This window comes from Delphinus delphis, chromosome 12, assembly GCF_949987515.2.
Source record: "Delphinus delphis chromosome 12, mDelDel1.2, whole genome shotgun sequence".
NCBI lineage: Eukaryota > Metazoa > Chordata > Mammalia > Artiodactyla > Delphinidae > Delphinus > Delphinus delphis.
This window is the reverse complement of record NC_082694.2, coordinates 43,710,037-43,722,767: the sequence shown is the minus strand read 5'-3', so window position 1 is coordinate 43,722,767 and position 12,731 is coordinate 43,710,037. Positions and strand designations below refer to the sequence as shown.

Below are 12,731 nucleotides of genomic sequence, written 5' to 3'. Positions count from 1 at the left end.
CTTCATTTGCGGGGCAGAGAGGGAGGGCTGAGGGGGGCCGAAAGTGGTGAAGTAACTTGTTTAAAGATCATTCAGTAACTTAGGGAGGAAGTCTTGGATTCAAAGCCAGATTTTCTGGCTTTTGTATGAACTAGGATCAAAGTTTTTTTAAAAGTACATGTGAAAGGTGTAGATATATAAAGTAAGCATTAGCAGTTTTATTTATTCTAAAAATGAATCCGGTAGTTTTTAAAAAGTGATTTTCGACATGAATTCTGGCAGACAGACCCCTAAAGAGAGTAACGGTTTGAAAAACAAGTTCAAAATCCACCTAGCCTCATAGTACTAGCTTTGGTTGACTCTGAGCAAGCTACCTAACCTTCTCTGAGCCTCTGTTTTAATACATTTACTACAGGCTTAAACATGAGAGTATCATATAACCGGCGTTCAATAAACTGACCTTGCCCTTCCCTTTCTACCCAGGGTCATACAGGCCAAGCTTTTTAGGCAGTAAACTGAATTGGATGACGTAAGCATCAATGATCAACGCATTATCTTTTCATTTCATAGCCCAGGAGTCCCCGAAAATAAAGGGAACGGAAAACAAGTGGACAGACTCAGCTGGGGAAAAGAAGCCCGGAGTGGGGCAGAAGGGAGGAACAAAAAGCAAAGGGCACGAGGCTGAGACAGCGCGAGAAGGAGGGTGCCAAGAGACAGACTCAAAATCCGGAAAGGGAAATTTGGAATTTAGGTTTGGGATAAAGAGAGGGAAAGAGACCTGGGGTGTCGGATTCGTACTCTAGGAGGTGAATGTACTCGGGCTGGCCTGTCATGATGCCTTGTGAAAGAACAGAGAACGCACACCGTTCCTTACCTGCTGCCTAAGTCCACGGCCACGGTTCGCGACCCCGCGCCACCCCATAGTGCTCGCACCTGCAACTGGGTGAGTGTCCGACCCCGCCCTGGCAGACGGAGGGGACCATGGCCCAGTGGCCGGAGCCAGACGCACGAGCAGCAAGGCCTGCAAGCCGCCATGACACCCGGCAAGCGCTCAGCCCGGGCTGCGCCCTGATTGGCTTGCTCAGCAGGTAGTGGGCGGAGCCTAATGCAGTTTCGTTTCCGCGGTGCAGTGGGGAACGCCGGGGAAGCGGATACCGGGCCGCTTTCTACGAAACCTAGAGAGGGCCAAACCTATCTGAACGCGATTGTGACTTAACCAGTCCTTTCCGTATTAGCCAATGAACAACAATTAGAAAAATAATGTGGGCTTTTTGGTTGTTTTTTGTTTTGCTATAGTAGTTTAAAAGAAAGTCCTAGAATAATGTAAGTGTTTAATAAGTAGAGTAAATATAGTAGTAATAGAAGTAATCAGAAAACACATTATTATTTGGCTTATGGGAGCTGAGAATTAGGAGAATTTGCGCAGTGGGCCATGGAAAGAGATCTTTCTCTCTCCCCTCCTTCGCCCTGGCTTTTATTTTATAAATTCAAGCAACAAATATATTACTACGAAGGTTTGCGTTAATTTATTTCTAGTAAGTTAATTTCACTTCTTGTTGACCTATATCGTCATTTTGTATATCTTTATGATCATTTTGGATTCATCTTCCTTTCCACTGATAATATTTAGCAGTTTATTCCTCTGCCTGTTTTGGTCAAGTGTTAATACTTTCTAAACCAACTCTTAAATGCAAAGTGCTTGCTACTATTTAAAAAAAATGTTTTGGAAAATGAAAAAGGTTTTTGGAATTTGAATTTGATCCATTTCTAGGGGGTGGATAAATTTCTCCCACCCCTCTTAATCTGCCTGTTGGAAAATCTTTACGTGGTTCCTGGAATGAACCAATGATCATTTTTCTACTGTGAGGGTCATATTACTCTTTTAAGGTCATAATCCCATCCCCCCCAAAGAAATCCAAACAAAATCCAATGCACATTCAAGCAGAGTTTTAAGAACAAAAAGTGTTAACTCCAGACAGACAAATTATAATATTTGGTGGCAAAGCAGCTCCCTTATACCTTGCTCTCAAGAGCTATTATCACTGATTTGGAATTTCCATGCCAATAGAAGGGATTACTGTTAACTCTATTTATAGGTATTTAGTGTTAAAGTAGTTTTTGCCTCTTCCTCTACCTTTGACTTTACCTTGTTGCCAGTGTTTCCAAGACCATTCCATTGAGACCTGTTATAAGGACAAATCTATCAGAATCTACCTGCCGCAATTCAACATGATTTTAGATTTATAAAATAAGAATACTAAATCACCTTTTGGTAGAGTACCTAAGTACTATATAATCATTTTCATTTAGGCAGTATTGCCTAGTAGTTTAGAGCATAGACTTGAAGTTGTTACCAATCCCCAAAGGGTCAGTGACCCCTCAATGGGTCCTTTGCCTGGAGTTGCAAATGCCACTTAAATGAAACCAGGTTCAGTATAGCACAGCAGAAACTTTTATTGATTAAGGAATTGAGAAAGGAGAGCTCATGCTCTAAAAATACCTTCTCCCCAAAGGGAGGGGAGTAAGGGAATTTTAAGGGGTAATAGGCAGATAAGTCATCAGGGCTGTAGGAAAGGGTAGAGATTTCCAGGGGCAGCTGGGGGTAGCTGGGGCATACGCAGTTTTCCATGCTTCTTTGCACAAGGCATGAATTGTGCCTAGCAGAATACAAATCCTCCCTTTGGGCAGAGATTATAGCACAGTAATTAAGCAGAGGTAACTTTTGGATACTTCCAGGTCTTGTGTGTGTAGGTGCGTTCCTGTGGTCAAGTCAGAGCTGGTTCAGGACAGTTGACCACTGCATATCTCTTAAAGCAGAGCTACAAAACAACTCTGTCAAACACCAGGTGATTTGGAAATAAAGAGATATATCAAGGCAAGGATCCATTAGCTCTCAGGGACTGGTACGAATGACAAAGTATCTCCCTTCTCCATTCCTTGATGAATGAATTAAGTTTCTGCTGTGCTATACCAAATCTGGTTTCATTTGATTGACATTTTCAACTCCAGGCAAAGGACCCATAGACCCATTGAGAGGTCTCCGACCCATTGGGAATCGGTAACAAAGTTAGTCCTGAATGGTGCCAGTCTTGGCTTTGCCATTTGCTAGTTGTCTGACCCTATCTCTCTGAGCCTCAGTTTCTTCATCTGTAGAAATGGATAATACAAATCTCAAAGGATTTTTGTAAAGATTAAACATGACAGAGGATGTAAGATGTTTATCATGGTACATGGCACATTGTCAACAACTCAATAAATGGTAGATTCAGCTTTGATTCAGCCTTTTAAAAACTTTAATTTAATTTATTTTTTATACAGCATGTTCTTATTAGTTATCTGTTTTATACATATTAGTGTATATATGTCAATCCCAATCTCCCAATTCATCCCACCACCACCACCCTACCCCGCTTTCCCCCCTGGTGTCCATACATTTGTTCTCTACATCTGTGTCTCTATTTCTGCCTTGCAAACCGGTTCATCTGTACCATTTTCCTAGATTCCACATATATGCGTTAATATACGATATTTGTTTTTCTCTTTCTGACTTACTTCACTCTGTATGACAGTCCCTAGGTCCATCCAAGTCTCTACAAGTGACCCAATTTCATTCCTTTTTATGTAATTCAGCCTTTTCTTAATTTTCCCTCTAGTTTCCTCTGTTTGAAATACTGAACAACCTTCTTTCCTTCAGAAACTAACCATGGATCGGTTAGCTTTCATCCAGTTGGAAATGCTAGAAAGCAGAATGTGCACATTAAACCCAACTGTTTCCTCACACCAATCCAAAATAATTGAAATGGTAGTAATTGGATCATAAACTCCAAGGCAAATGTGGATAGTGAAATCTTGTGGCAGAGCATTATTATGAAGTAGTCATACAGATGATCAGGCTATGTTTACATTAAGCATTTTAAGACTGACGTAGAAAGAAACGTATAAAATGTTTAAATTCTTGTGGTTGTAGCTACTGAAGCTATGACCCATGAGGTTCAATCTGAAATTGAACCTCACATTCTAGAAGTATAGTTCTGCCAAGTCTAGTTTGAGAGTCAAAATATAATTTAAAATCAGTTTCTTTACCTTGAAGCACATTAACGGTGATCCAATTTAAATCCACCAGCAATGTTTTTCAGATCTCCTTTTCTCTTTTCTTCAAACTCCAATGAAGCTGCATCAAAATAGTTAATACCACTGCACCCTCTGAGTAGCAATTTCATTTAAGTAAAACACCATTGCATTAAATGATTGTTAATTAAAATTTAATTTGGTTTGTAGTTTGGTTTAATATTGATAAATATTTATTTATTTATTTTAGTTTTATGACTAAGCTACCAGAATTAGGAACTTATGTTTTCTTATATATTTGTGCATATTTAAGCAACATAATAAAAAGTATCTTCGGACACTGAAGGGTTACATGAAATTTTTTTTTTCTTGAAAGAATGTAGCATATTCAGCATTAACAAAGTCTGCTCAACACCATTGCCAGAGGGAGCTTTCTAAATCACAAACCTAAATGTGTCTCCATCTTTTTTTTTTTTTTTTTTGGTGGTACGCGGGCCTCTCAGTGTTGTGGCCTTTCCCGTTGCGGAGCGCAGGCTCCGGACGCGCAGGCTCAGTGGCCATGACTCACGGGCCCAGCCGCTCCGCGGCATGTGGGATCCTCCTGGACCGGGGCACGAACCGGCGTCCCCTGCATCGGCAGGCGGACTCTCAACCACTGCGCCACCAGGGAAGCCCAGGGAAGCCCCTGTGTCTCCATCTTGATTAAACTTCTTCTATGGCTTCCTAAATCTTTAATCTACATGATAAAATCTCAACTGCTTTGTGTGGACTATGAAATTTTTTCCTATTCAGCCTCATCAATTTTGACTTACTACCCTACTTCTTTATCTCCCTCTCCTCATTTTTTATTTTATTTTATTTTTTTGACCACATGGCATGCAGGATCTAGTTCCCTGATCAGGGATCGAACCAGTGTCCCCTGTAGTGTAAATGTGGAGTCTTAACCATTGGACCACCAGGGAAGCCCCCCTCTCCTCATTTTATATTCCAAGTAAACTGAACTACTTGTTCTTCTCTAACATATCACCTTCTCTTTTGCCTCCGTGCCTTTGCATGTATGATTCTCTGTGCTTTGCACACATCCCCTCTCAAGTGTCAGTCTTGCAAACTCAGTCTTCTAGTCTCAGCTTCAATACTGTTTTCTCAGACTTCCCCAGACTGACTTATGGGTACAGTCTGTCTGTCCTCCCACTTATTTATTAATTCACATAGTCATTATTTCACCCATGGAAATGAATGTGGGAATAGGTACTGCATAGTGGTTAAAAGGGCTGTCTCTGGAATCAGATTGTCTAGGTTTGAATCTCACCTCTGTCACCTCTTAAACGTGTGACTCTTGGTAAGTCACTTACCCTTTCTATACCTCCTTTTCCTCATTTGTAAAATGAGAATGAAAAGAATATCTACCTCTTAGGGTTGTTATGTGGATTTAAATGCAGCCTTATTTTTATGGAACTAAGCATGGTCCCTGGCACGTGGAAAATGTAATATTTATTTATTTTTAATTAATTAATTAATTTTTGGCTATGTTGGGTCTTCGTTGCTACGTGTGGGCTTTCTCTAGTTGCAGTGAGCTGGGGCTACTCTTTGTTGCAATGTGCAGGCTTCTCATCATGGTGGCTTTTCTTGTTGTGGAGCACGGGCTCTAGGTTTGTGAGCTTCAGTAGTTGTGGCACGTGGGCTCAGTAGTTGTGGCTTGCAGGCTCTAGAGCGCAGGCTCAGTAGTTGTGGTGCACTGGCTTAGTTGCTCCGCGGCATGTGGGATCTTCCCGGACCAGGGATCGAACCTGTGTCTCCTGCATTGGCAGGTGGATTCTTAACCACTGAGCCACCAGGGAAGTCCCAATGTAATATTTATTAAATACCTGCTTTATGTCAGGCACCATATCCTAGGCTCAGAGGATATAAGGGTGTCAAGACAGTCATAGGGCATAAAAATCCCTGCTTTATGGAGCTTGCAATATAGTATGAGAGATTGACAAAAACACAACCAAACAAACAGAAAAACTAGAGTGTGATTCATGCTAAGAAGGGGATAAGCAGATGTGAAGATAGAAAATAGTGGGATGAAGGCATAATTTACATCAAATAAGGTGCCCAGGGAAACACTTCCTGAGGAGGAAACATTTAAGCCAGCCTGAAGGATGAGAAGGAGATGGCTTCTGAGACATGGGGGCCAGGTGGGAGAAGCCACTTGCAGGGGGATGGTTACCCCTAAGTCGGGAAAGGGTTTGGCTTCTGTGAGGACATATGGAAAAGCCAGTGTGGCTAGAGAGTGGTAAGCAAGAATGTGGCAGTTGCTGTCAAAATGGTTGGAGCTGATTCAAGGAGAGGACCTAGAGTAATAAGAGTAATCAGCATACCAACGATGTCACAAGCCATGGAAATGCATGATATCACCTAGAGAGAGGTTAGAAAGAAAGAAGAGGCCTGGGTCTGAGCCCTAAGGAGGGAGAGGCTGCCAAGTCTATGGAAATGGAGTCAACCTTGTTGCAGGAGGAAAGCTAGGATGTACTATGCTAGGTATTTTCCATTTGCACCTGCTCCGTCCATTTTCTACCCTTTTCAGCTCTGCCCTGTACCGCAAGGGGCTGATTTATGGCTGTAACACCCTGACTTCCTGGCCCTCTGACTTTTGGTTGGGTCAGCCAGTGGGAGACACCAGCAGGAGATCAAAGGACTAGAGGAGAGAGAAATTAAAAGCACAGAACCTTTATTCCTTGTGATGTGGCAGTGACTGCTTCCGCCTGTCACTGCAGCACCTTCCAGGTGGCCCTGCTTGCTTGACTCTAGCTATCACGCCAATTACACTGTTTCTCCTCCTTGCTGCTTCAAGCCTTAACAGCTTCCTCCTGTTGCCCATCTCTCAGTGCCTCATCGTTCCTCATTGTTAGTTCCAGAATCTGCCTTCCCCTCTCTAAATAGTCCTTTCATTAAATTCTCTTAGAACTCGTTTGAGTATGCCCTCTGTTTCCTGCTTCCCTTTCCTGCTCCTCAGAGAGAGTCTCTCTTCACTCTTTTGTGTCTCAGCAGTAGAACACCGTTACTTGTTACTAGAAGCATGTTACTCTGGAGGTGAGAGTTGAGGGGTATGCTGTTCTGATTAACCCTCAGTCTTAGGAAGGTATTATCTCCCTGGATCTTGGGTGGGAGTAGCATTCTCAGTGCTGAAGCCCCTCTTCCAGGTGTGATTCTGGGCCCAGCATGTATTCTGCCTCTTCCCCAGAGGTAAAGGGTTATGTTGTTTCTTCTCCCATGTGCAGTGGGTTTTCACAGTGCATTAGGGTGACAACATTTACCTTCCCACAGTGGGTAAGGCTTTTTTTCCTATGGGAAGGTAAGGGAGAAGGATCCAGTGGGGCTTCTGCCTTTCCCGCAGTGACTGCTGTCCTCCTTCTCCAGGATTGCACCAGGAAGGACACTTTCTCAGGACTCCTGCTCTCATCCTAGGCTTTTTTGTGAGTGCCCAGTGAGGTCCACGGAGAAGAGCCTGTGAGTGGTTGTGAATTCGTCTTGTATCTGCAGTGTCCAGGGGTTCTATAGTCTTTTGGCAGCCCACACTTGGCCTTTAGCAATTGGTTAAAAATGATAGTTGAATTCTTCTTGCCAATGTCTTTTGGTGACTGTACCAGGTAAGCAAGGGCTCATGTCCTGTCTCTCTTTGGAGGCTCTTATCTTTCCTTAGGTTTCAGATTATCTGGTTACTCTGTCATTTTAGCTCTCTAATGGGTTCTAGAAGAGTTGTGAATTTCCAGATTGTCAGTTGTTGTTATTTATAAGGATGGGATGCTGTTTCAAGATTTCTGCATCCTAAGCAGAAGCCAGAGGTCTCACATGTAATTCAAGACCTCTCCTCTCCACTAGTCCAGAGAGGTGAAGAAAAAGTAGAATTTGTTCTTTCATTATTTTATTTTTTAGCCTCATCTTGCCTCCATAATTTATGGTTCTTCCAGGATTGGGACAAAGGAGGAGAGAGCAGAGAGAGATGAAAGATTTCAGTTTCTGGAGCCAATGGAGTCCTTATTTGACACTGTCTGGTTTTCATGTCCCCCATTACTGCAGGCATCTAAAACCTGGCTGTGATGTGGGGTGTATTGTGGGACCACCTCTGCTGAGACCACCAAACTGCACAGTTTCCTAATGTGGATACTTTCTGGGTGACATTTTGTGACCTTCCCAGCTTCTGCTCCTGGTGTTCTATTGCACAGCTTCTTACTGCTGAGATCCTTTTGTCTTGGCTTTTCATCAAAATAGCTTCCCTGGGTTCTCTTGGCACACGAACTCACACATCCTTTCCCCCCAAACTGGTAGCACTGTAGCTTATTTCAACCACTGACCTCTTTTCTTGCCCTGCCATTGCAGGTGGCTCCAGTCAGTCTCTGGCCTCCAAATTCTCTTATGGGGGAAGCAGGCACTAGAGTCCATATCCTTAAATGTCCCTGTATGACCACTTTGTAGTAGCAGGATGGACTCTCACCCAAAATTTGGTTGGATGTCAAGACTGATGTGACACCTCCACCCCCTCCTCCATCCACATACCAAGTGAGTATGAAAAGGTGTATTACTTACCTAATAAGGCTTATGGGGGAAGCAAGACAGACTTCACAAGCTGATTTGAAAATGGCTTGAGAAAGCCGGGAAAGGAGACTGGCTTGGAGTTTCTATTGTGGTTATGAAGTGGGGCAGGGGTGAGTGTCCCTATGTGTGGGTGGGCAGAGGTTTGTGTGCTTTGAATTTCCCACTGCTGCAAAAGGAGGGAGCACTTGAGCTTTCTTAACAGTGTCCCAGATGTAAGGCACAAGGAGAAGAGGGACAGTGAGGGTTACAAGTCATCAGCAAACATCAAAAAAATGGATTCAAATTCTTTATTCCAGTCCTCCAGCTCTAGGAGACATATGTCAAGCCTTCCTGAGAACTCTCTTACTGTGTTTGCTCCTATTTCATGGCATCACAGGGCTATTTTTTTTTTTTAATTGTTTGGCTGTGCCATGCGGCATACAGAATCTTTGTTCCCCAACCAGGGATCGAACCTGTGCTCCCTGCAGTGGAAGCATGGAGTCTTAACTACTGGACGCCAGGGAAGTCTATTCTATAGCTTAATAAATGTTTAGTTGGGGAAGGAAATAATATTTTTCTAATTCTCTTTCAGTGGTTCTCTTGAGCTCCCATTGCTTAGTTTGGTTGAGGGTGGGATGAGCAGGGTGGCTCTGTATTCCTCCATGGAAAGGGCAGGAAAATGCCACATCTTTCCTAACTAGGCTGGCAAGTCTCTACCTACATAACTTTCTTTAATTCGAGTTCCAAATTGTTAGCGTCCTCTGTTTTGGCTGGAATGGGTGATGGGAGTTGATAATCATGGACTGGTTCTGCTGTCTTGGATCTTGTAGAATGTTGGGGTAATTATCACTGATTATTTTCATTTTTGGAGCCTTAACCAAAATTCTGGTACAGTAGGAAAAGTCCTCATTTAACATCCTGTTTTACACATAATGGGAGGAAAGTTTCCTTCACTGAAATGGGAGAGAAGGTGGAGATAGGAGAAAATGTAGGTGAGTTTGAAGGCTTGCCTAAGGGAGAATCAAGGAAATTTGTCTTACTTCAGTATCTTTAATGAAGTTTGAGGTAAGGCCAGTAGCTGAGATTTGGGGGTTGGGGGAAAGAGAAGATATATGAAGTTTAGGAAGAAAGTTATTTTGGGGGATAGAAAAGTGAATCTGCTTAGGAAACATGATGGGATTGCCAGACATTGGTACATGGCTGTGTGCTTTTTGAGATTTGTGATCATGAGTTTCAAGGGAAACCAATCTATTCATTTGGGTGAATTTTTTTTCTAGCAAAGTTTACCTGTTTGGGGCAAGAATGGAGAAAGTGCGTGGTTGGATTCATCTAGAGATGCGGTTTTCTAGGTGCTATGGACTGAAATGTGTTTCCTCAAAGTTCATATGTTGAAGCCCTAGACCCCAGTGTGATTGTATTTGGGATAAGGAAGTAATTTAGGTTAAACCAGGTCATAAGGGTGGGACCCTGATAGGATTAGTGTTCTTAGAAGAGGAAACACCAGAAAGCTCTTTCTCTCGCTCTGCCATGTGAGAACACAGTGAGAAGGTGACCATCTACAAGCCAGGAGGAGAGCCCTCACCAGGAGCCAAAGATGCTGGACCTTGATCTGGGACTTCTAGATTACAAACCTGTGAGAAAATATATACCTGTTGTTTAAAGCACTCAGTCTATGGTATATTATTATGGCAGCCTAAGCTGACTAAGACACTGTGCATGGATGACAGAGGGAGAGAGGGGCAAAGGAGTTGGAGATATTTGCAGAGGAGTGATTATAAGGATGGGACTATGAAATCTAGGCTGGACAAGTAGCTCCAAATATGAAGTCAGAACACTGATGAACAGTGAGAAATGGTGGGGTCAATGGACTGAAGTTTGAATTATAGCAGTGGGAATAAAAGATGGTGGTTGTTTTCAAGGTTTACGCATGTTGAAGTATATATCAGTATTCTTTTTAATGGCACAATAATATTTCATTGTATGGGTATACAATTTATGTATCTGTTTATCAGTTAATGGATTTGGGGTCATTTCCAGGTAAATGATTCAATAGATTATTTTGTGAGTGAATTTGTATTGGACTTCTGACATTTTCAGTTAAAAGAGTCCCCCAAAATACATGGTAGATGTTTATGTAATACGTAATGAAGTGGTCTAGACTGTACTGCCTCAAAATAGGCCACGTTGGCATAAGGATTATTTTGAGCTGAAGGAAATTGAGAACCAACAAATATAAGAAAAGTTCTGTGCCCTCCCCTTATCTGCCTAGAAATAGGGCATAAATTTCCCTTTGTGAAGATGGCATAAAACCCCCTCCCCCTTCTTCTGTATCAGGATGGGGAGAATGACCCTTATCACTGGAAATGGAGAGCTGGCACTGAGATGAACCTGCATAAACAAACCTTACTAATAACTCTCATCTTCCACTCGTTTCCCTCAGTTTATCACTACTAGAAGCCCAAACCCCCCATTCCTTATTCTATTTGCTTTTCTACAATTTATCACACTTTTTAAAAATGTTACAGTCCCTGAGTCTAACTACTTCTTTGGGTTTTCACTTGTTTTCTATGAAGCCTCCGTGCATGTAAAAATATTAACATCAGTAAAATTTGTATGCATTTTCTTTTTTTAATATGTCTTTTGTCAGTTTAATTCACAGGCCTCAGGTACTTAAACTAAGAGCGTAGAAGAAAAGTTTAAGAAACACCTGTTCCTCATTGTCATGGATTTATTAAGAAAGCCGCAACTGGATATTACCACTGTCCCACATTTTCTGCTAAGAGGAAAGCAATAACAGGGGTCTGGACATTTCCCTCCTTTGGAACGGTCACCCAGCCTTTCTGGTACAGGTAGCAGATATCTCTTCAGTATATTCCCCAGGAACCAAGTGAACTGAGCAGTTTTAGGGCTTTGAATCATTTAGATAACTAAAAACTCCCACCTTAAGGCAGAGGGTAGGAGCAAGTTAGGTAATGCAAGGATAATACTTGCTGCTACTTTTTTTGGAGGAGAATAAGGGACAGTAAAAATCCCTTTAGCCTCTCTTTTTCTTGGTGTACTGAAATTTCCCTCCATCCCAATAAAAGAAGAATCAGAAGGAGGTCTGCTCCAATGAGGGGATCACCCCTAATTTTTCCATACCCTAAAACAGCTAGGTTCTGTTAGACCCTATCCAGACCCTGTCTTATGGGTGTCCTGATAACCTCCAATCACCATTATGGTTGTTACTTCTACCATCACTAGTCATTGTCATTTTTCCTAATGGATGGATTTTCCTATACTGACCACACTTGTGATGCGTTCATTCACTGTCACTAACTGTCTAGGAAAAAGTTTTACAGAATTGTAATGAATAGAATTAACTTACAAATAGATTTTTGTGTGTCTTTAGGATTCTAACTAAATGCAACCTCCATTGGATTGTTATATAAATTTTCATGTTAGTTGTTCTTTGGATAGTGGGATCATTGTTCCTTCTCACAAAACAATTTCTTTAAAGTCAGCATGAAAGAACAATAATTGAGCACAAAAGCCTGACCTTGCCAACACTGTATTGCGTACTCAGTCAAATGAGTTCAGACCATTATGGCTTATATTAACTGTGTTTGTCATTTGTAATTAATGTGGATTAAAATTTGGAGGAGATTTTTGGAGTTGTTTTCTGTTGATTATGCTAGTGGAAATTTCAGACCATATTAACATTTTCTCTTGCTCCTTAAATTTGTTCTGTGTTTTCTTAACGGAATAATTATGTCTTTGATCTGATTTTGAAATAGGCTGACTTTAATGTTTGGTCAGGAACAATGTAGAGCCATCACTCACCCAATTTTCTCCGTCTCCTTTGACAATTCACACAAAAGTCTGATCAGGAGAGAAGCAATCTGTACATTTGACTTTTGGCTCACTGGGTAAGATGATATATCGATACAAATTTGGAATATCTTGAGGTAACTTAAGGTTTTGTATTAAAATACACTTACTGTGTCTTGGATATGAAACAGGTGGCTCTGCAGACAGGCGTGAGCTGTTGCTAATAAATGGACTATTGTGCGCCAAGTAGCTTTTACATTATCATTATTAACGTTCATTAAAATCACAAGCCTTTAGCTTCTCACAGCTTGTTCTCT

At 41.8% G+C, this 12,731-nt stretch overlaps 1 protein-coding gene and 1 long non-coding RNA gene across 5 annotated transcripts in view; one reads left to right on the top strand and one right to left on the bottom strand.

Annotated features, from left to right (window-relative positions):
• Nucleotides 1-1,022, bottom strand: part of PNPT1 (polyribonucleotide nucleotidyltransferase 1) — a 41,002-nt gene extending 39,980 nt beyond the window's left edge. The window contains exon 1 of the mRNA XM_060026561.1: nt 854-1,022. Coding sequence (XP_059882544.1) covers nt 854-1,014 — 161 coding nt within the window. The 5' untranslated portion in view covers nt 1,015-1,022. The remainder of the gene's footprint in view (nt 1-853) is intronic.
• The window catches only part of LOC132434894 (uncharacterized), a 427,467-nt gene that overhangs the window by 49,725 nt on the left and 365,011 nt on the right, over nt 1-12,731 (top strand). The window lies entirely within an intron of this gene.